This window comes from Staurois parvus, unplaced genomic scaffold, assembly GCF_062004578.1.
Source record: "Staurois parvus isolate SC_StPar_1 unplaced genomic scaffold, SC_StPar_1.0 ptg000468l, whole genome shotgun sequence".
Taxonomy (NCBI): Eukaryota; Metazoa; Chordata; class Amphibia; order Anura; family Ranidae; genus Staurois; species Staurois parvus.
The window spans coordinates 6,200,002-6,222,577 of record NW_028318264.1 but is presented as its reverse complement, the minus strand read 5'-3'; the positions used below and the strand labels follow the sequence as shown (position 1 = coordinate 6,222,577).

Genomic DNA, 22,576 nt, shown 5'->3' with positions numbered 1-22,576 from the left:
CATATAAAATCTGATTTTACCGGGTTCATTTTTAAATTTGACAGCTCTCCATAGTATTTCATTAAATGGGGTAATTGCAACCTAGGGTTAAACAGATAGAACATAAAGTGGCAGCATATGCTATTCCATCTCCCCTATCCGCCTCACATCCATACTATTCCCAAAAGAGGTTCCAAGGACAAAACAAACCACAAAAGGCAAAAGCGGACATCCCTGTCTTGTTCAAATTATTCATCCTGAAGAACTCTGATAACAAACCGTTGACCTTTACTGCTGCTGAGGGTCGACTAAAGCTTTCCTATCCGATCTCTCATTTTGGGACCAATTCCCAAAACTTTCAATGTATCTAATATAAAATCCCAATCCATCCTATCAAAAGCTCTCTCTGGGGTGAGATCTCTTTTGCCCTGGAGATGCCCATTTTCCCCCTTCCCGCACCAATGAAGGACACTCAGGAGATCTCACCCCAACATCAGTGACATTACCAGCTTTGTTTTCATCTGTATTGGTCTCCCTGCTCCTGTTTAGTTGTTACTCCTAGTCCCAGGGAAGGGTTGACGCCTCCTGTATATGGTCAATTTCTTCTCCCAAATAGGCCCATCTCCAACATTTGGAGATCATGCTGAAGTCTACAGAAGGGCCTGGCTGTCCCCCTCTTGAGGTGCACACCTGGCCTCTCTTTACATTGTTCGCCATTGGCGATTTTCTGCAATTGTTTACAGTCTTTTTTCTTTGTTTAGAATTAGCTTTTTTTACTGCTGTTCTTGTTTGATCACAGGTATATTTGGATTTACTTCATATTGCATGAGGTTTATGTAACCATTATCCTGTGTATTTTTCTCTGTGCTGGATCTCCTGATGTGTATACTTTCAGATCCCTGACTTATGGGTATTATGGCGTCTAAACTGTTGGCAATTTTCTAGAATGTCCACGGTATGTGCTCACCACCTAAATGTGGTGTGGCAGGAATTAGGCCACCAGAATCCAACTGTTGTCCTGCTTCAGGGGTCCCAGTTTACAGCGACTTCTACACCCAACCTTCCACAGTCAGTTTTCAATCAATGGTTCCTTTGCCTTTCTACATTACCTAAAGTGAGAGGTGTAGCGATCGCTATTCACAAGTCATGTCCTTTTATCCCTCTCACCCACATTCTTGACCAGAAGGGTACATACATATTCCTCAAGGGCACTGTCTATAATGAAGTGTATACTATAGCTAATATATATGTGTCCAACACCCACACCATTAATTTTCAATCTACTGTAATGAAAACGCTTCGAGTTTAAAGAGGGTCTCCTCTTACTTGGGGGGGGGGGGGGGTGCTGGGGGACTTTGATCACCCTCCCGATCCTCAACTGGACACCTCCTCAATCATCTTTTTCTTTCAGAGTGCTAAAACGTTTCCGCAAACTTCTGCAGGACCTTCACCTAGTGGACAGTTGGCGGGTTGACAACCCCTCCACAAAGGATTATAGTCATTACTCCCATGTCCATACGGAAAGTTAGACCTCCTTTACATAGACCAATATCTCCGCAGGCTCTGTGGCACGAACATTTGTTCATTAACTATATCTGATCATGCCTCGGTCTCTAAGCTGGTTTTTGTTGGATGATAATACCACCTGCACAGATCTTGAATCTTCTATCACCACATATTTCAAATTGAATTCTACTGATGAGGTGTCCACGTGAGCACTATGGGAAGTTCATAAGGTGGTAATCCGAAGGTAATTGATCACCCATGGTTTCAGATTTAAGAAAGAATGTACAGAAATAGATGATTTGGTTGATAAAATTCACTTACTTGAACGCATAAGAGTGAACTACAACTGACTGATTTGACGATCGTGACAGAACTGCAGACCAGACTGTCTGAATATCTTGAAAGGAAAGCTCAGAACAAACTATGCCATTATCCTCACAAATTCTATGAGCATGGGAATAAATGTGGCCGCTTTCTTGCTCGTTTTTAATGCAAAAGGCAGGCACGTTCCAATGTCCATAAACTGAATGTTCAGGACATACTGGTGGTAGATTCTGACCATATTGCTGAAGCCTTCAGGTCCTACTATAGCTCCATCTATGATCTAAAACCTCTGCCCGAACCAAACCGAGCAGATAGAGAACCATAACACTACAATACTTGCAGGAAGTGGAATTCCCTTGTCTCCCCAAAGAGATATTGGATGAGTTAGAACGCCCCTTCACCCCCTTGGAGCTTGCCCCAAGTCATTTCAGACTTCCCCAAAGGGAAGAGCCCTGGCCCAGACGGCTTCACTAATGCTTATTACAAGAGGTTGGTGCACCACCTGACAAGAGCCCTTGTGTAACTATTTTAATGCTACTGCCTCCACTAGACCTCTATTTAGATATAAGCTTTGCTCGTTGTCATAGCAAAACCTGAGCATGACCAGACATGCGGTCATAATTACCGTCCTATATATCTTTGTTAAATTCGAACACCAAAAATTTTTCTAAACATATAGCCACCAGACTGCAGGATCTCCTCTCTACGATCATCCACCCTGATCAAAACGGGATTCATTGTTGGTAGGGAGACAACACTATCTGAGCCTTAAATATTCTTCACTGGACCCGACACAGGCCAGATTAATCCCTCTTCCTAACTGTTGACAGATGCCGAAAAGGCTTTTGACAAGATGGATTGTATGTTCACAGAGGAGACCTTGCTCAAACTGGGCTTAGGGCAGAAAATGATGGGGTAGATCTCGGCACTCTAACTTGACCCCGAAGCTAGAGCGAAAGTAAATGGGACTATTTCTGACACGCTGAGTATCCGTAATGGAACTAGACAGGGGTGCCCACTATCCCCAATCTTGTTTTAGTGCTTGAACCTCTCCTGCGGAAAATTTGGCAAAATTATGACATCAAAAGGGTTCTTATTGGATCTAGAGTACATAAACTGTCTGCATATGCTGACGGCATCCTATTCTATGTGTCCCAGCCACTCTTCACCCTACCAATATTAATGTCAGAATTCCATAGATATGGTCATTTATCCAACTTCAGTATTAATTATGGAAAATTAGATTCTCCCGGTCATGATCCCTTATGACCTAATGTCACAACTAAAATTTCCCATTCACTTGGAAATGGCATACGTTGTCATATTTGGACACACATCTCCTGATCCCAAAATATTGTACTCTGGCACACTTGTAAAAAGATTTGCGTGCTTAGCAAGCTACTTCCCTTACATGGTTAGGATGCATCAATACACTTAAAATGACAATTCTATCAAAGGTTCTTTACTTATTCTCCACAGTCCCCATACATTTACCACTTATGCTTCTTCGACAATTACAATTTTTCTGTTTACGATCTTCATCTGGCAGGGGAAGCAACCTAGACAGACGTCAGGAAGATGGGGGTTTGGGGGGCACCCAACAACTCTTTATACTATAAAGCTATAGCGTTAGTTTGCATTCTCAACTGGAGCCTTCACTCAAAGGAGAAGCTATGGGTCACTTTAGAAAAGTCTAGCTGGCAGGAATCTGGCTGGAGCTCTATGGATTCCACATGCAGCCAGGGGTCTGTCCAGCTGGACTACCTCGCTCATACGGAACACTCTGAAAATCTAGGATCACCTCACCTTTAACGTCACTAGGTGGTTTCCCCTGGTTCCCTTCTGGGGAGGATATCTCCTTCTTGGGTAACCTTGAGTAAGGATGGGGATAGTACCTGCTTGAAATTTACTCCCATGGGACGACTTTTACCACCAGATAGACTGCGAAGCTCCAATGGGGCATTCCCCATGGACTGCTGGCGCCATAGGCAGCTAAATGATTTTCTCCAGAAATTGGCACCTAAAGCGTGCCCACATGATTCGTTCACGTCTTCAGAATCTATAAGTAAAGGCCCTTGGAGACTCCAAGCATCTGCTTTCACAAATGTATAAATGTCTGCTAGCCACCCACTGGCAGACCACTCCCTACTTTATAAGAGAATGGGAAACTGAAATGGAACTGAAATTTACACCGCACCAATTACAAAAAATAGTTAAATTATACCATGTGTCTTCAATTAGCTCTAAGATCCAGGTCCCTAAACATCATGGGTGGCCTTCATAACCAACAGTGAATTGCTGGAGGCAGGGAAGGAAGAGTGACCCCTTGACTTTCTTTCATGAAGTCAAGATTTCCATACGAAAGTCCCCAGGGCCTGAGTTGCTTAGGAACAGATTAAAAGCTACATGCCGGCACCCAGGGACTTTGTAGACAGAAATAAAGCTACAGTTGAGAAGAAACCAGAATTACTGGTTCTCAAGCAAAAAGAAAAGCCTATGTAACCCTGAGCTCCAGGAAAATATAAAAAAACACACCAAACAGTTGTGTTTTCTTTCAAAACTTAAAGTACTTTCACATATGACTAGCAGAAGTAACCAAATCTATCTTGAAATGAGCCTGACATCTTCCATTACACAGTAGCACTTACAGTCAGAGCTTTATTTGAAATCAGGCTCTGCGTGTGCAGAGATGAGGACTTATTTGTGTTTTGTGCTTCTTCTGTGTTCAATCAGCAGGCTGAAAGTAATGTATTCCTGTTGGCTTCCTGGCTATGCTATCTGGCTAGTCGGGATATTTATAAGTCAAACAACGATCTGCATGTTTAATGTGGCTACTTACCCAGATATATCAGAGTAAATTGCAGTATCAACAAAGTATGTTGGCAACAAATGACATACAAGTAGTAATACTGCTTTAAAGCTTTCTCCTTGGGAAAACCACAGGTCTAAAACAGCAGGTACAGCTGCCCAGTATGTCCCCAAAAAAGGCACTGCTCCAAGAATTGCAGCCAAAGCTGGAAAAAAAAAAATCATTCATTTAGTAGCAAGTATGTATGTGCTATACAAATAAATGTGCTTACAAATACAAAATGACAGAACTAAATGCACATACAACACACAGGTTGAGCACCTACGAGACATGCATTTTGAAGTCTAGAGAACTGCAGAGATATATATATATATACACACACACACACACACACACATATACACACACAAAAGAAAAAAAAATAGGAAAAAACAGGTATGTGCATTTGCTCTGGAATATGCTAGGATCAGTGGAGAGGTTTATGGAAAGGTATACATGTTTATTCATTCTGAACGCTGTTTTCTTTAAATGGGGATTATAAACCTGTATAATCCTATAGCAGTTACTTTTAGGCTGAGCAAAAGTGTGGCTAGGGCTACACTTCCAATTAAACCTCCTTTCTACTGTAAAATTGAAAGACTAGGTGGCAGTCACCTTATTCCTACTTTGCACAAAAATGTAATCATTGTTTTCCTAATTCAGTGACTGTCAACAAGCAGTTACATTTTTCTACTGATTTAATCGTCTGTGTAGCTCAAGGATTAAGTGTTTTGTAGTTACAAACTTGAGGGAATAAACAGATAAAACTAGAGGAAATTCCACAGGAGCATTTCAGGAATATTTGTCTGACTGCCTGTTATGGTTTCCTCCTATTATGGTATAATGCAAATAACAAATATATTTTTTTAGATTATTACTATACAGTATTTATAAAGCACCAGTAGTTCGCTCAGCGCTGTACATTACAGAGGGGGACAGAACATGTGACAGAACAGTACCAATACAATGCAAAACATGAGGGGATTGAGGGCCCTGCTCTTTCAACCTTATATCCATAAATTGAAAGTTTCACTTTTGTACCACCACTTTCGTATTTGTCACATTTATAAATACTATACAGGGTGTCCAGAAAGTAATGAGATTTTTAAAATTTGTTTATTGAAATAATTTACAATTGAACTCAACCTTGTAAGTGTACACAATGCTCCCAGTGATTTTTCCATTCTTTATAGCATCCCTGGAAGTCTTCAAGTGGGATAAACAGAATATAACTGGATACTAACATGTATAGGTAAAGTTGATCCAGGAAATATCAGATTGCCTCTCGGGGGGATCAGGAATTAATTTTTTTTCCCTCCAGGAGCAAATTGGATCATGCTTTGCTGGGTTTTTTTTGCCTTCCCCTGGATCAACTGTGGGTGTAGGATAACTTTTCTTTTTCTTTAATGGTTGAACTGGATGGACTTTTGTCTATTTTCAGCCAGACTAACTATGTAACTATGGATAGTTGTCAGAGCCTGCGTAGTGGCTATTTGGATGTTATCCACACTACCAAAATGGTGTCCTTTCAAACCCTTCTTCCTCTTTGGGAATATGAAAAAGTCTCAAGGTGTCAAGGCAGGGCTGCAAGTGGATGGGGAAGTGCTGTGATGCGTTTTTTAGCCAACAACTCTGACAGCCAGAGCACTGTGACTCGGTGCGTTGTAGTGATGAAGGATCCAGGTTTAGCTGTTCTCAGAAGCACACAAAAAAAAAAAAAAAAAAAAAAAAAAAACTTTGTCTCAAGCAACAAAACTTCCATCTAAAATCTCTGATTCACAGTTTGACCAGTAGATACAAATTCCTACAAAAAGATACAAAAAAAAAAAACAAAACAAAACAAAAAAAACCCCATCAACCATTGATTATAATTTTTATTAGCTCATTCGAGCTTTCGTGGGGAGAGGTGATGTGGGTGTGTGCCATATTGAACTTTGTTTCTTCATCTTGGGATCGTACTCAACCACCCAGAATGCATCTCCCGTGATCACTCAACTCAAAAAATTTTGTCTTCCAAACAGACCAACAGGTCTTGACAAACGAGTTTATGGTGTTTCTTCTGATCAGGCGACCAGTTTTTTGGAGCAAGTTTTGCACACGCTTTTCTCACGTTTCAAATCCTGAGTCATGATTTCATTAACAATTGACTGGGTAATTCCCATTTCCTCTGCAATCACTCTGATAGTGAGCCTTCGGTCACGGTTGAGAACATAGCTCACTGCATCCACATTCTGTTCCGTTTTTGAAGAAGAGGGGCATTCTGATAGTTGACACTCAGAGATGATGTGATCTTCCTTTCTTCCCAAAGAAGTAAAACACACCGCACTCACCAGAAATATGACCTTTTTTCAAAGAAGGTCAACTGTGCTTCGATATCTCCGGTAATTCTTATTTTCCCATTAATCCAGCTTGTACGTGAAGGGTTGAATATAGCATACAGATATAACAATCTTCCGCATCAAGAGACCTGTTAGTTTAACTTCTATAGTTGGGAAGATACTGGAGAGTTTAAGAAAAGGCCACATAGAGGAGTTCTTGATGGAAAAAAATATTTTAAGCAACAGACAGCATGGATTGATGAAAGACAGAAGTTGTCAAACAAATCTCATCACCTCTCGGGCGATCAGGAAGGATTTTTTTTTCCCAGCAGGAGCAAATTGGATCATGTTTTGCTGGGTTTTTTTTTTTGCCTTCCTCTGAATCAACTATGGGTATAGGATTATAATTTTTTTTTTCTATGGTTGAACTGGATGGACTCATTTATGTATGATAGGGTTTAGGGAGCGCGGTTCACTTTTGTTTAGTGTTTTAACATTCCTTGAGCGCTTAGCCTGTAATCGCCAAAGCTCCCAGCTCACCAACAACAACCTCCTTGATCCCCTACAATCTGGCTTCCATCCCCTACACTCCACCGAAAGCGCCCTACTCAAACTCACCAACGACCTGCTAACCGCCAAAGCCAATGGCCACTACTCAGTGCTACTACTCCTCAACCTCTCTGTGGCTTTCGACACAGTAGAGCACCCCCTCTTCCTCAAAAGACTATACTCTTTTGGCCTCAGAGACTCCGCTCTCTCCTGGCTCTCTTCCTATCTATCACAACGCTCTTTCAGTGTTACCTATAACGCTGCCACCTCCCCCTCACTCCCCCTCTCTGTTGGGGTCCCCCAAGGTTCTGTCCTCGGGCCCCTTCTCTTGTCCATCTACACCTCCTCCCTTGGTCAACTGATACACTCCCACGGCTTCAAGTACCATCTCTATGCTGATGACACGCAAATCTATCTCTCTACCCCTCACCTCACCCTTTCAGTCGCCGCCCGAATCACTAGCCTTCTGAACGACATATCAGACTGGATGTCACTCCACTTCCTCAAATTAAACCTTGCCAAAACCGAGCTCCTAGTTTTCCCCCCAGCCCGCGCCCCCCCCCCCCCCCCGACCTCTCCATTATGACCAACAACACTACCATCAGCCCCACCCCGCAAGCCAGAGTACTAGGTTTCATTCTAGACTCCAATCTGTCTTTCCAGCCCCAGATCCAATCGCTGACAAATTAATGCAGACTCCACCTCCGCAACATCTCCAAAATACGCATGTTCCTAACTCCAGAAACTACAAAGCAACTCATTCACTCCCTTATCATATCACGACTTGACTACTGTAACTCCCTCCTCGCCGGCCTACCCAAACACAGGCTATCCCCGCTTCAGTCTATCCTGAATTCTGCGGCCAGACTCATCCACCTTACCAACCGCTCTTTATCCGCCACCCCCCTCTGCCAATCCCTCCACTGGCTTCTGATTGCCCAATGCAAAAAATTCAAAATACTAACATTGACGTACAAAGCTGCTATAACACTGCCCCAAACTACCTCACCGACCTGATATCCATCTACCACCCAAAACGCACTCTCCGCTCCTCACAAGACCTCCTACTCTCCAGTTCCCTGGTCTCCTCCTCCCTTGCCCATCTCCAGGGCTTCCCCCATCCTCGAACTCACTACCCCAATCCATCAGACTGTCACCTACCCTCCTCACCTTTAGGCGCACCATGAAAACCCACCTCTTCAGAGAAGCCTACCCCGCCCTCAACTAACTGCTGATCTCCTCCGCTCTCCCCACCACTCCACCCCCCACAGCTATTTCCTCCTGTACCACTCTCCCCTCCCTCCTAGATTGTAAGCTCCAAGGAGCAGGGCCCTCGAACCCCTCATGTATTTTATTGTATTGTTACTGTACTGTCTCCTGTATTGTCTCCCATTGTAATGTACAGCGCTGAGCAAACTGTTGGCGCTATATAAATACTGTGTAATAATAATAACAACAACAACATATACCTGGCACACCACCCCTAGTGACCTTGGCCAGCTTCTCTCTTTACAGAGCCCTTCTTGAATGCAGGAACTTCATTCTCATTATATTCTGGACACACCTCGTACTAATGGATGAACTTGAAAGGACCTACTGGGATTCCTTAGTTTTTCAAAGGGATCACCTTAAGTCTAGATGGTCACGGTTTTAACACGCCGTCCACCAAAAACTTCATGATTTCTCTTAGCTTGGTAGAGATTGAGGGCGAATGTCTATCTTACCCCTCCTTATTGGAAAGCAACACTGCCATGTTTGATAAGTCAGACAATGACTCAGCAGGGGGTGTTGACTGGCAGGTGCTTATGCCTTGCATGTCATGTCTATAAGAAAAGAGACTTTTCCCAGATCCCAAGGTCTGCTACAAAGACTGAAAATTCCTCCCTATAGAAAAAGGAGGAATGGGGAATAGAGAAGGAGAAAAACGTGTGGAGAATGAGGTCCAGAGACCCACGTGTAGAGTTTTGACAGGAACCCTGAATAAACTCATCCAGGCCGTGGGCATAGTGTGTGTGCTGCCTGCCCTCTCATCCCATTTCCTTAATGTCTAATCGTCACCTTGAGGGTAAGGGGACCCTGTGAGGTACTCACAACCTTAATTAGTGTAGAGAAAAAGGGGTGCATCCACCCTGTGCCCCACGACTGAGGCTGCTGGATAAACCTTAAAAAGGTTGGTGTGAAAACCTGAGCCACAAACTGAAGCAGAGTTGCAGTGTTCCTGTTTGTTGTAAAGTATATAGGGAGGAAGATGGTGCCCAGAGCCTGGGAGGCAGTGTAGCACCTACAATGGGCAGGACTATGTACAACGAATTGAGCCACTACCCGCCAAAATGTGTATCAAAACATTTAGGTGCGCATGTGCTTATGGCTGTGACAGACCATTTTAAAAAGTGGCGTACGCTAGACCATGGCTGTGACAGACTATTTAAAGGTCTTTCATCAACCCTGGTACACACTGCTCCCACCCCAAGGTGCTCATGCCACCCACACCTTTGTGCTCAAGGCAGAGGAGTGGTGTCCTGGGACTACCACAGAAAAAGGTACAAAGCCCTGGACTCACCATATATATATATATATATATATATATATATATATATATATATATATATATATATATATATAGGCAACTTCTTAGAAGAGAAAACACTAGGTGGAAATTCCCCACTTTGGAAGGGCATACCCTCTCCTCCATGGACATGGTCTTCAGGGACTGGAACTACTGGGACTTGGATCACTACTTCTCTGGTGTGAAGCTCTCTGCAAATAACAATACTGCAATGTACTGCTGTACAAAGATTGAGAACTAAAAAGGTAGAATCCAATGCTGGACAACAAAGTTACTGCCTGGTCCTGCTGTCCTCCATGTGACGGCACTCAGGTACAGCTTCGAGAGGTGCCAGTATGGGGCGACTGATCTAGAAGGTGCAGTCTTATTGCTACAGTAACATCGATGCCAAAGGATACATTCTTAAAAGGAGAGATCACTGTGGGAGCTTTAGTTGGTAACATATACTGTAATGTAGCTACATGAAACTGGGAGATCTGCTCTATACGACACTCATTTGGCATGAGAAAGGGAAGCATAATGTCAGTCTCTAAATTGTGCTACAAGAATTCAGACCGGTTTTGAGATTTAGTGCCTGATATATTAAAGAATATTGTATCTAAACCTAAGAACAAAAAAGCAACATGTTACAGAGTACCTTTCCTTAGATACGGTGACCAAATGAATTTGCATTTTTATAATTTTTTTTTTTTTTAAGCTTTACCTGGTGATCCCAAGAACACCTAGAAAAGGAATGTGTTAGGGTTATATAATATGTCTCTCTATAACATAGGGGGAAATGTTTAGTATTCAACTGAGACAGCTGGGAACAATGCTGATAACTGTCCTCAAAAGAAGGGAAAGCGGGAAGTTATCAGCTCACAAGGATTCTGTCTGAACAGATTTGTTTTGCACTTAGTGAACAGATATAACAAACTGCTTCAATTCTATATTAAACAGTACATAAGGGACCAAATAAGAGAAATGTACTGTTAGCATTTCCATATACTTTAAGAATGGGGCTGCAGTAATAATAGTAGTGAAAAGGGTAAGCCACATTGACTAGGGGCAAGGATTGATACAGAAGAAGAAAATGCCTCTACGTTTACTTTAAACTTTTTCTAATTTTGATAAACATTACATCATTCATGTTCATCTCTATGATGTATTTCAGAGCTTAGCAAACCATACATATAAGCTGAGATACATTGAGAATCATGAACATATAACACACAGACATGCATACACATCTTACCAGATGGTATAAAAATTATGTTTATCCCAAACATTGTATGAGTAAGCCAAGTGTACAGTCCATAGAAGCAAGCCATTTTTAGGGAAGCATCAAATACACCCCTAAAAATGAAGAAGCAAAAAGATGGCACTCAATCCACTGGAAAAACAGCTTGCATATAATATAGATAGTGGTATTTTTTATATAAAATGCTACTCTACTATTTTAGTAGCTGATGGATTCTTACCAGCCTCCCACTTACCATAAATACACAGAATGTACTGCAGTCATGCTTCTTAGTCTAGTCCCTCTTACTCTATGAAGCCTGAGATGGCTCATTGATTTGTCTCAGGCAGGCCACATATGGACACATTTTTCAGAATATGTGACAAACATTTGACAAAATTTTAAATAAGATTATGCAAAATTTATTTTTTTGTTGTAGGTACAAAAACAATTGCCCATGACATAGAAATGGGACATATCAGCCAAAATGATTTTCCAATTTGTTGGAACAATCATTCCCTGCAGTGATTCAGATTTAAAGCAATATCAGAAACTATGGTTGAGAGTACAGAACTACAAATTAAAGACATCTGCTACTGTTCATAGGGTAAATAATCAGAGAGACAGCCAATTACCCTAAAATCACAACTGCAAAACAGAGGTTATAATAAATTTCACTTATGAACATTTTAATAAATAATTTTTGCTAAATGTTCATGAAATCTTCTGAAAAACCAGTCCGTGTGTGGTGGGTTTTAGTCTGTGGTGTACTGATGATATGGTCTTCCAAAAGCAAACTCAACTATCCACAATGATTTCATGCAACAGTGTACGGTCAGCAGCACTAAATAACAGAAGTGCTTGTGTATTTACCATTCTCTCTTACAAAAGCCTTCATTCCGAATATTAGTGGCAAAAAATTATATTAATGCTTCCAGAACAAGGACACTTTAAAGAGATTTCCAGTATCACCAAAAAACCTCTTTAATATTGAAACGATGCCAAATGATGTGTGCACCCCCTTCCCTATCATTCTGCAAATAGAAAACTGGATCTGTTAGTTTGGACTATTTAACATTTTTCAGTGTATTCCTTTTCTGGAAGATCACCAAATGAACAAAGCACTGTGTGTCCTAAAAAGCACTAATTTCATAAGACTAGGTTTCACCAGCATCCTGATGAAGCCAACAAACACAGACTGCACCAGGCTGTTGCCTAGCATTTTCATTTGCAGAGTAGTAATGTACTAATATACAGCATAGTTAAAGGAAAGGCATTCATGATATGCTGAATGCAATATAGGTAGATATGCCATACAGGGATTAGACCAAAAAAAAAAATGGAAACACTACATGATTCGCAGGTGTGAAAGTGACAGCATGTTTCATGTTAAAAGTGGAAGTAACGTAACATTCTTTTGCTTCCGCTGTGTGATGAGACACTTAGTTAACAGGTGGGAAGCCTCACTGCATGCGTTGCTAGAAATATGGAGTTGTGTCAGAGCTTACAGAGCTTCAAAGAGGACAAATTGTTGGTGCCGGCTTAGCTGGTGCCTCTGTGACTGAAGTTGCCAAATTATTTGTGGTGTTGCGAGGTACAGCATCACAGGTTATGACGGCATATACAGTTTCCAAGAAGACCTCTGACTAGCATCAGCGCGGTCGACATGGTCAACTAAATGAAAGACAAAAGGACATTGCGCATAGCTGTGAACTGGATTAAGAAAACAACTTCTGCAAAAGTGAATGCTGAGCTCGATATTCAGTCTGCAGGGGAAAAATTGGCAATTTCAGTCACATAGGCATTAGGTAAGGAGGCACCAACAATCTGCCCTCTTTGAAGCTCAGTAAGCTCTGACACGACTCCGTATTACAAGCAGCGCAGCCAGTGAATGACACAAGTGAGACGCACCACGCAAAAGAATGTTACATCACTTCCACTTTTAACGTGAAACATGCTGCCACTTTCATACCTGCAAATCATGTAGTGTTTCCATTTTCTTTTACCCAACCCCGGTATTTTCAAGCGGTATTAAACTTCCAAACAGAAATGTAATATATTTCAGCTTACCAATCGTTAGATGTGGTGGCTGCATACTTTTTTTTTTTTTTTTTTAGGCTTTTTTCCCCCCCTTGGTTTTCATCTGCAGATCTAGCCAGTAACACACCTCCTGTATTAGAGTGCTCCCACTCTGGATGAATGAGCACAGGGGCTTCTTTGGACAGCAGCACCGTCAGTCTGGGGGGCAGGAGTATTAGATAGACTAACAGTTTTAAATACATTAACTGAAGACAAACTCCACCTAATACTTTATAAGTTACAGCAGTTTTTTTCCTTTTGGGATAAAGGTTTTACATAAATAAAAGCTGATCATTCAAGGCACCACTGTCAGTGGCAAATGGTTTGTCTCATCCCTATAACTGATACATCAGGAAAAAAGCTTGTTCTTTTGAAAAACAGACTTCTTGGCCAGATCACCAAATGAAAATAGAAAAAAACCAAGCTTAAAAAAGAAAAAATGCAACCATCACATGTAAGAATTGGTAAGCTGCAATATATTAGGCCTCGTGCATACTGCCATTCAAAGAAACTACCCCTACTGGAGTTGGAGCTGTTTTGAGCTTTTATTTTTCTTTGCCTGTAAACTGCCCGCTAGGGTAGCCTTTAAGTTCATGCAAACTAAAGGTGTTTTCAGGAGTTCAGTGGCAGGGGAGTTTACAGGCAGAAAAAATATCACTTTTGTCTTTAGGAGAGGAGCTTTTGAGCATACAAAATGCTCAAAAGTGCAAAAACGTGCATCAGTACGCATTCCAATGTTAATAGATTCTAATGGCCAGAATTCTGGCCAAAAGAATGCAATGATGCCAGGCGTGGGAACGTGCATTAACTCGCATGCAACTTTTTACTGTGTTTTTAAAGCTGAAAAGCCTGTAGGGGAAAAAACGTTTTCAGCTTACAGTGTGCACAACGCCTAAAAGGTTTGCGTTTGGGCTTAACATCACTTTAATAATAATTAATACACAATAATCAACTCACCCTACTTTCAATTGCCCTTCTAAAATGTAAATAAATAATAAGATTCATGTTGAAATGATCATTTCTGATAATCTGCATATGCAAATGAATTAGAACCAAATAATCATTTGTCCTTTGGTTACTAGAAAGAAAACAAAAGCATAAGGAGATAAAGGATGCAAGATACAGGCAGGCCCACGTGCATGCACTCATGTGAAAATATCACACATACTAAATTGCACCAAGACAACATGCAACTTAGTAATGTGCAATACATCCACCCGAGCAAGCAGAACAGGAGTGTCAGGATACAGGGATATGGAACATTCAGAAGGAACATGCCATAAAGGAACAAATGCTTATACAAACATGCACATGCTAGAGTTTTGCAAATGTAAATGTTTAAAAAATGTTTCCATTTTTTTACAAAAATGGTAAGTGAACATAAAGATGAACTCCAACATTACCAAGATCTGTGGATTTAGAAATAAAAATGACCTAATCACAGAATACAGGAGAGACATACACTTATACTGTAGTCTAATACAGAGGGAGGAGTTTCAGTCTACCTACAGGTTCAGGTAATTAACCCCTTGGTGCCTCCCATCCCTTTAACCACTTCCCGTCCGGCCCATGTAACGTCCGGACGGGAGCAATACAGGGGTGGGTGGCTGTTTATAAATAGCCTACCGCCCCCTGCTTGTGCGCGCTCCCTGGGAGCATGCAGCACCGCGATCTGATGTCCGCTCCGATGCCCTCCGGACACAGTGGAACACCAATCATCGTACGGGACCTCTGTGAGGTCCCGATCATGTGATCACTGATTGGCCAATCAGTGATCAGATGCAGAGTAGTAAGCAAGATGTCACTTCTGACATCATTGCTTACTACGTGTGAAACCTGTGAATGATCACAGAGGTCACATGGTACAAGGCTATTCACAACAGCCTTGTACCATGTGACAAGCTGTGACCAATCACAGCTCACACAGTATTTCTCAATGGCTGCAAAAATGCAGCCAGAGAGAAGGAGAAATTATTGCTTTTACAGCCTTTATGGGTGTAAAAGCAATCAGTGTAAAAAAAAACAAAAAACTTTATAACCCCCATCATAAATCCCAGTGGTGAATAAATACCACCAAAATAAAGTTTTATCTGCCTCAAAAAAGCTAAAAATTTCATATGGGTACAGTGATGCATGCCTGTGCAATTGTCATTCAAAGTGTGATAGCGCTGAAAGTTGAAAATTGTCCTGGGCAGGAAGGGGGTAAAAGTGACCAGACTTGAAGTGGTTAAAGGTGTTCCTGACACCAGGAAGCGGGGAGGGGTTTAGGGTCACATGTCCACCGTAATTGGATGTCACAGCGGTCATATGATCTGAACATGAATGATCGTAAGTAACGATCAGGAGCTTTCCATGAGGCACCAGTAAGTGTGCCAGGAGTACGCAGGGCGTGCGCATTTGTACATGCTGGTTTACAACAGGTACACAAATATGTGGCCTCTAGGCGTCAAGGCCCAGCCACCGAAAGGCAGCATATTTGCGTACAGTCGCCACCAAGGTTAAAACAACATTTACATAGTACAGTATTCAAAAGGCTGCAATGACTTCCTTAAGGGCCTTTGTTGATTATTGTTTGTTCCCTTCAAATGGGTTTTGTATACACATACAAGTCTAATAAATGTAAACCTGCTTGAAGCAGATTAAATGTAGTTCAGAAAGAGGTCAATGAATTCTAATTATTATTTCAGAACAAACCTAAAGCCCATCTGGCACAAACCCTAACATTAAAAGAGGTTTTTGTGTTGATATTTATCATGTCTTAAGCTGGCCATAGAATGTTCCATCCACACATTCAAGGTGGACTGTATTCTGATAGCAGGGAGACTTTCCATCGCCAGTGCCATCAGAATACACAGATCAGGGCTGCAGGCTATGACCTGCAGTGCTGATCAAGAGGAAATTATCCAGCAGGGAGGTTGTACAGAAATTAAGCGGTAGATCGACTTCTGTACAATCATAGTACCCATATACAGTGGGTATAGAAAAGAATCACCCCCTTTAAAATAATCACATTTCGTTGCTTTTCAGCATGAAATGAAGACAGACACAGTTTTTGTTTTATCTAGCTGTATTTACTCAGTGCAATTTATAACACCCAAGTGAAAGATATAACACCAACATGTCAGAAAAAAATTCAATTTAAAAACAGAATCACTGAGTTGGAAAAAGAATCACCCCCTTGTGTCAGTATTTTGCTGAAACATCTTTTGCTTTAATTATAGCCTTTAGTCTGTTGAGATATTTCTCTACTAACTCTGCACATCTAGACTTTGAAATATTTGCCTGTCTGGGCTCTGATCCATGCAAGGATATTCACCTTTTTCGCCTTAAACCACTGTGTGGTCAGTTTTGCTGTGTGCTCTGGTCGTTGTCATGTTGGAAAGGAAACCTTCTACCCGTTGACAACTTTCTGTCAAGAGAGTAGCAGATATTCCTCAAGAGTTTAATGGTATTGTGCCCCATCCATTTTTCATTCTATCTTGACAAGTGCTCCAGTCCCTGCTGCAGAGAAACACCCCCATAACAGGATATTACCACCTCCATTTGCTTTATTGTAGGAATGGTGTTATTTGGATGGCGAGCTGTACTGGATTTCTACCAGACATATTAAGTGTTGAGGCCAAATAATTCAATTTTAGTGTCATCTGACCATAGCACCTATCTTCATGCAGCCTCAGAATCTTCAAGGTGCGTTTTAGCAAAGCTCATTTGTGGCCTTTGAGGAGTAGCTTTTTGCTTGTAACCCTCCCATACAAGCCACATTTGTGGAGAATCTGTGATATTGTTGCCACACGCACATAATAACCACTGTATCAGAAATTCCTGCAACTGCCTCAAAGTTGCTGTAGGCCTCTTGGTAGTGACCAGTTTGCTCCTGGCTCTTTCACCCAGTTTGGAGTGACGTCCAAATTCAGGGAGGGTCTGTGTTGTACCAAATACCTTCCACTTCTTAACAATGACTTCACTGTGCTTCTAGGCATTAATAAAGCCTTTGAAATTGTTTTGTATCCATCTCCTGACTTGTGCCTGTCCACAACTTTATCCTGGAGATCTTAAGACAGTGCCTTGCCACCCATAGTTTGCTTCGAAAGTCAAATGGCTTTGTGTGCCATTGAGAAGGTGATTAGCTACACCTGACAGTCATTTTTTGGAGGGGTTGATCCTTTTTCCAACTTAGTGGTTCGGTTTTTACATTTTTTTTTTCCAGACATGTTGGCGTTATATCTGTCACTTGGTCCATGGACGGGCAGCATTATGGAGATCTGAGTAGTCTCCTGACGCCCCCCCCCCTCCCCATCAGGGCAGTATCATCTTTGCTCGAGCATTAGCCTGACTTAGCATCTATGTCCTGGAAAGGGATTCCAGCTCAGAGATAACACAGTCATGAAATCCTGCTGTCTGTGCAGTTCTTGGGGATGTTTACAAATCACAGCCTCTCACCTTGAGTGATCACACATCAGGGATTTATTCATACTGACTTATAAATTACTGACAAACCAATTTTAAAGCATAACTGCAGCTTCAATGACAACTGCAGCTCTGTGATAAACTAGCAGCCAGGATGATGCCAAAGTCAAAATATAAATGAGTATGTTATACTTTTATAAGGAATAAAATATTCTTAGAAAGTCAGTAAAGTCCTGGCATTTGGGGCACTCCTGCATAGTAATAGTAGTAGTAAAAGTAGTGGTCATGATCTCCTAGAAGATGACAAAGGTGAAGGCAGAGTCTTTGTCAGGCAACCTTATTGCAACTACTGCCTGGCCTGTCTCTGACTCTGGCCACCATCTTCCTCTTAAAGTATATGGCTGCCTCATGCCTGACCTTTATACTGATGTACAGGAGCACCATGGATGCACTGTCACTGAAGTCATGCTGGTTCTTCTGTATGAACAGCACTGTGCATGCTCTTGCAAAAAAGCATTCTGTATTGGAACTAGCCCTGCTTTTGGGAGGTAGATAATGTTGACCATCCTGATCCTGTGATTCTTTATTCAAAAACACCAAACATTACACCCCTGTACATATAGCTCTAGACTCCCAATGTCTAATGCCCCTTGAATAAAATGGTCGCATATTGGAGTATTATTTTACTGTTTTTCGCTGCCTTTAAGCAAGAAATGTTATAGGTGCAATATTGTCAAATATACTGTAATTTATTACAATGACTCTACAACATGATTATTTTACATTTGAATGTATGTAAAGACATTTTGTTTTCAATAGAGTGCTGGGGGGATAGTCTATTATGCCGGGACTGAAAGGTGCGGAAAAAATAAAATTTGGCCTTGTCACCAGATCATGAACAGAGAGCAAATCTTAAAGAGGGGACTTGCCTTACTTTGGGGAGATTAAGACACAGATGGCAAAAAACCTCACAAGGTATTTTAATTATTTCTTGTTCTATAAAAAATATATAATATATATATATATATATATATATATATATTTGGCTTAGAAAAAAAAAAATTTAAACAAAGATCATACCTTATAGCTTCCTCAACTGATTGACCAATTATATTTGAGGAAGGACCAGGTTGAGAGAGTGGAGTGAGACTTATAACCCATTTTACAGGCTTGTAGTAGTCATCACTGGAGCTCAGGAGATAAAACAGCGTTGTAAGGAAAATAATCTATAAAACACAATACATATAAAGATCATACTATTTAGTCTGTATGGGTTTACTTAGGCTTTGTTCATACTGCAAGTAGTTCAAAGCAGATTTTACCATGCAGATTTTTAAAATGCAGACATAACTTTGCTCAGAGGTATTTTAAAACGTTCTTACAATCATTCTCCTGTATTTTTGCTTAGCCAAGCATTTTCACCTCCCATTATAGTCAATGGAAATACCAAAAAGATACTCATAAAGTTCCTATTAAACATATTTGAGCATTGAAAATCCCACTATTTTGAATGTAGCAATCAAAAGAATCACTGAATGTTTACATTCACGTGGCAAGTACAAAGTTGCCGTCTAAAAGACAAAGTTCCACTTTGCATTAAGAAATGATACTAACATATGTTGGTAGCATAGGAATGTACAGTGCACGGAAGGTTTAGAGCCCTGGTGCCCAGCCTGCAGCCCTTTGGTATGTGATATGCAGTCCTTGGACTTCAGCAGTCTGTACCCAATTGGGATAAAAGCAATGATCTCTACTAGCCTCATGTAACAAGTTCCCATTTTTTTATGGACGTGTGCAGCATATATCCAGCCCATGCAGCATGTCTACACTATCCAACCCTCATTTCTTCAATTAGGACTGTAGTTTCTGACTGTCCTCTCAAGCATTACATATATTGAACTTTATATGAAGCCCTTTGGTGATGACCGGGAGCACATTTGAGACCCCTTTAGCCTATAAGCGGATAACCACTGGTTTAGAGCACATAAAATGATATGGACATCCTAGGAAGGCAACATAAATATGCTGACAGTTATTTACATGAATAGATTGTTTAGCTGGTTAATGGCATGGCAACTTAAGCAGTATTTAAAAAGCTATTTGTTGGATGCTGCAGGGTCTCAGTCTGCAGGGATATTTGCACCAGTTGCATCTCAAAAGAATATAACAAAATCCCAATTTAGGGTTTTCACAGCTTACACATTTAAGGATTTGACATCCCTGTGTGTACTTTGATTTGATTGATGGGTATAATGTAACAGCTGATACTGTGGTTACTTAACAAAAAAAAAAAAAACGTAATATGTCATATTGAAGGCAAAAAACAAGACCTCTGGTGCTGAAATATTGAGGTTTATTACTCTATTTCTAAACTTCCAGTCTTAAGGCTACAAATTCTATAACCCATTTGTCTAAATCAAAAGTAAAAATTGGTGGTGCCAGTCTCCATTCTTTTCATTGCCAATAAAAGCAAAGAGAATGGCAAGGAAACAATTTCCTGCTTAAGGATTTTTTTTTTTATACTCAATGTACAATATGTCTGTATAAATTGTTCTGAGCCTTGAACCAGCTAAATGCTCACCATGTCAGTGAGAAAATCTAACATTCAAATTTCCAAAATTTTGTAACTTTTACAAAAAATGGTAGATACATTAAAGTGTTACTAAACCCAGGACCCTACATTCACTATATCTGGTCTCTCACAGTACACAGAATAGAAAAATACTATTTTAGTAAGTCTAACTGCTGATGAGAAAAGCTATTTAGCAGTTTATAACAGTCTTGTGACTTCTATCAGTGTCCAGCAGATTACTGGTTAAATCTTGTAGAAGAAGTTTTCATTCTTCCCTGACTGTCCTTATGAGGCTGTATTAGCCTTGACCCTCTGTCTGGACAGTGCTGATTGGCCCTGTGCTGATCACATGCACTCTCCCATGAAAAAAAACCCCAAAAACTCTCTAGCGATACACACCAAACTCAGCATGTGCAGCTTGCCCCCAAGGCTCTGTCCCACCAGCAGATGGATTGAGAACAGTAGAAGGTGAGGATCAGAGAAGACCAGATCAAACACTCTTTTTACACAATGCAGAAGATTAACCCCTTAGGTTCCACAGCAAGTATAAAAAGCATGCTTTACTGCATATACAGACTGATTTTACTGTTGTGGGTTTAAAAACACTTTAATACTGCATACATACTGGGCTACCTGTAAATACTAAAAACAGGACCAAGCGTATCCAGCAATTAACTAATCTATACAATTACTTGTTTGAGCATTTAATAAATTAAGATGTCCAAACACCAGTTAAACAACCATTTGGCTTGAAAATGAAATTGTAATGTCATAGTACTGATCTCTGTAGTTTTCAAAGTAAGCAATAAATTAAAATTATACAGCTATCGATCAGATCGTATACATACCAAAGACAAAACAAAATTAAGGAGTGCCGTGCCACTGTAGATGATGATTGTAAACAAAGTTGTCACAGTGGTAAAAAGTAAGCTTAAATTTCGACTCATTACAATCCAGAGCGACTCCAGTATCTAACAGAACAAGAAAAAGGATCTTTTTAGCAGAATTTTTTTTTCACAAGTGCAACAATTAGCCACTTTAATAGGCAGTTTAAAATAAGTCATGTAAAAAGGATATGCTCAAAGTTAGTCAACACTTGTACATTGCTAGACAATAATACACATTGTACATGGCGGCAAGAATGGAGGTTTTTGGTCAGACAGTTTTGTGGGAAAGGCTGTATGCTGTCACATGCACTTGTCCATTTTTGCACTAAAGTTCCTTCACCCACCACCTCTGCACTAGAGTTCCTTCACCCACCACCTCTGCACTAGAGTTCCTTCACCCACCACCTCTGCACTAGAGTTCCTTCACCCACCACCTCTGCACTAGAGTTCCTTCACCCACCACCTCTGCACTAGAGTTCCTTCACCCACCACCTCTGCACTAGAGTTCCTTCACCCACCACCTCTGCACTAGAGTTCCTTCACCCACCACCTCTGCGCTAGAGTTCCTTCACCCACCACCTCTGCGCTAGAGTTCCTTCACCCACCACCTCTGCGCTAGAGTTCCTTCACCCACCATCTCTGCGCTAGAGTTCCTTCACCCACCACCTCTGCACTAGAGTTCCTTCACCCACCACCTCTGCACTAGAGTTCCTTCACCCACCATCTCTGCACTAGAGTTCCTTCACCCACCATCTCTGCTCTAGATTTCCTTCACCCACCATCTCTGCTCTAGAGTTCCTTCACCCACCATCTCTGCACTAGAGTTCCTTCACCCACCATCTCTGCTCTAGATTTCCTTCACCCACTATCTCTGCACTAGAGTTCCTTCACCCACCATCTCTGCACTAGAGTTCCTTCACCCACCATCTCTGCACTAGAGTTCCTTCACCCACTATCTATCTGTGTGCGGTCATAATCATTGACCACTCATCCACTGTGGCTCCCTCTCTCACTGGCTTTGTGCTGCAGGTTGTAAGGTCTCTTTCTCAGTGTGTCTGTTCTCCTCTCTAGTCATGCTTTTTTCCCCACTTTCTCCTCTTATCCCACCCAAATCAACTATCTTAACTATTCCAACACGTCTACTCTCCTTTGTTCCCCTGTAAACCTCTTTCTAATATAGATTTAGAGGGGGAGGTTGCCCCAGAGGGTTGCATCCTCAAAAGCTTGCTGCAGAAAAAGAGTCCAACCAATCAACAGCCGCAAGCCTAAATAGATCGCCATATTAAGAAAACAAAAGAAAGAGAAAAAAAAAAAACATACAA

General features: G+C 41.2%; 1 protein-coding gene across 3 annotated transcripts in view; it reads right to left on the bottom strand.

Annotated features, from left to right (window-relative positions):
* Positions 1–22,576, bottom strand: part of TMEM245 (transmembrane protein 245) — a 118,971-nt gene that overhangs the window by 16,864 nt on the left and 79,531 nt on the right. For 2 of the 3 annotated variants that reach the window (XM_089689071.1, XM_089689072.1), the window contains 4 exons: positions 21,216–21,338; positions 18,876–19,021; positions 11,325–11,425; positions 4,649–4,823 (listed from right to left, as the gene is read on the bottom strand). In XM_089689071.1, the coding sequence (XP_089545197.1) occupies positions 4,649–4,823; positions 11,325–11,425; positions 18,876–19,021; positions 21,216–21,338 (545 nt within the window). The remainder of the gene's footprint in view (positions 1–4,648; positions 4,824–11,324; positions 11,426–18,875; positions 19,022–21,215; positions 21,339–22,576) is intronic. The other variant, XR_016314854.1, reaches the window with a different exon arrangement.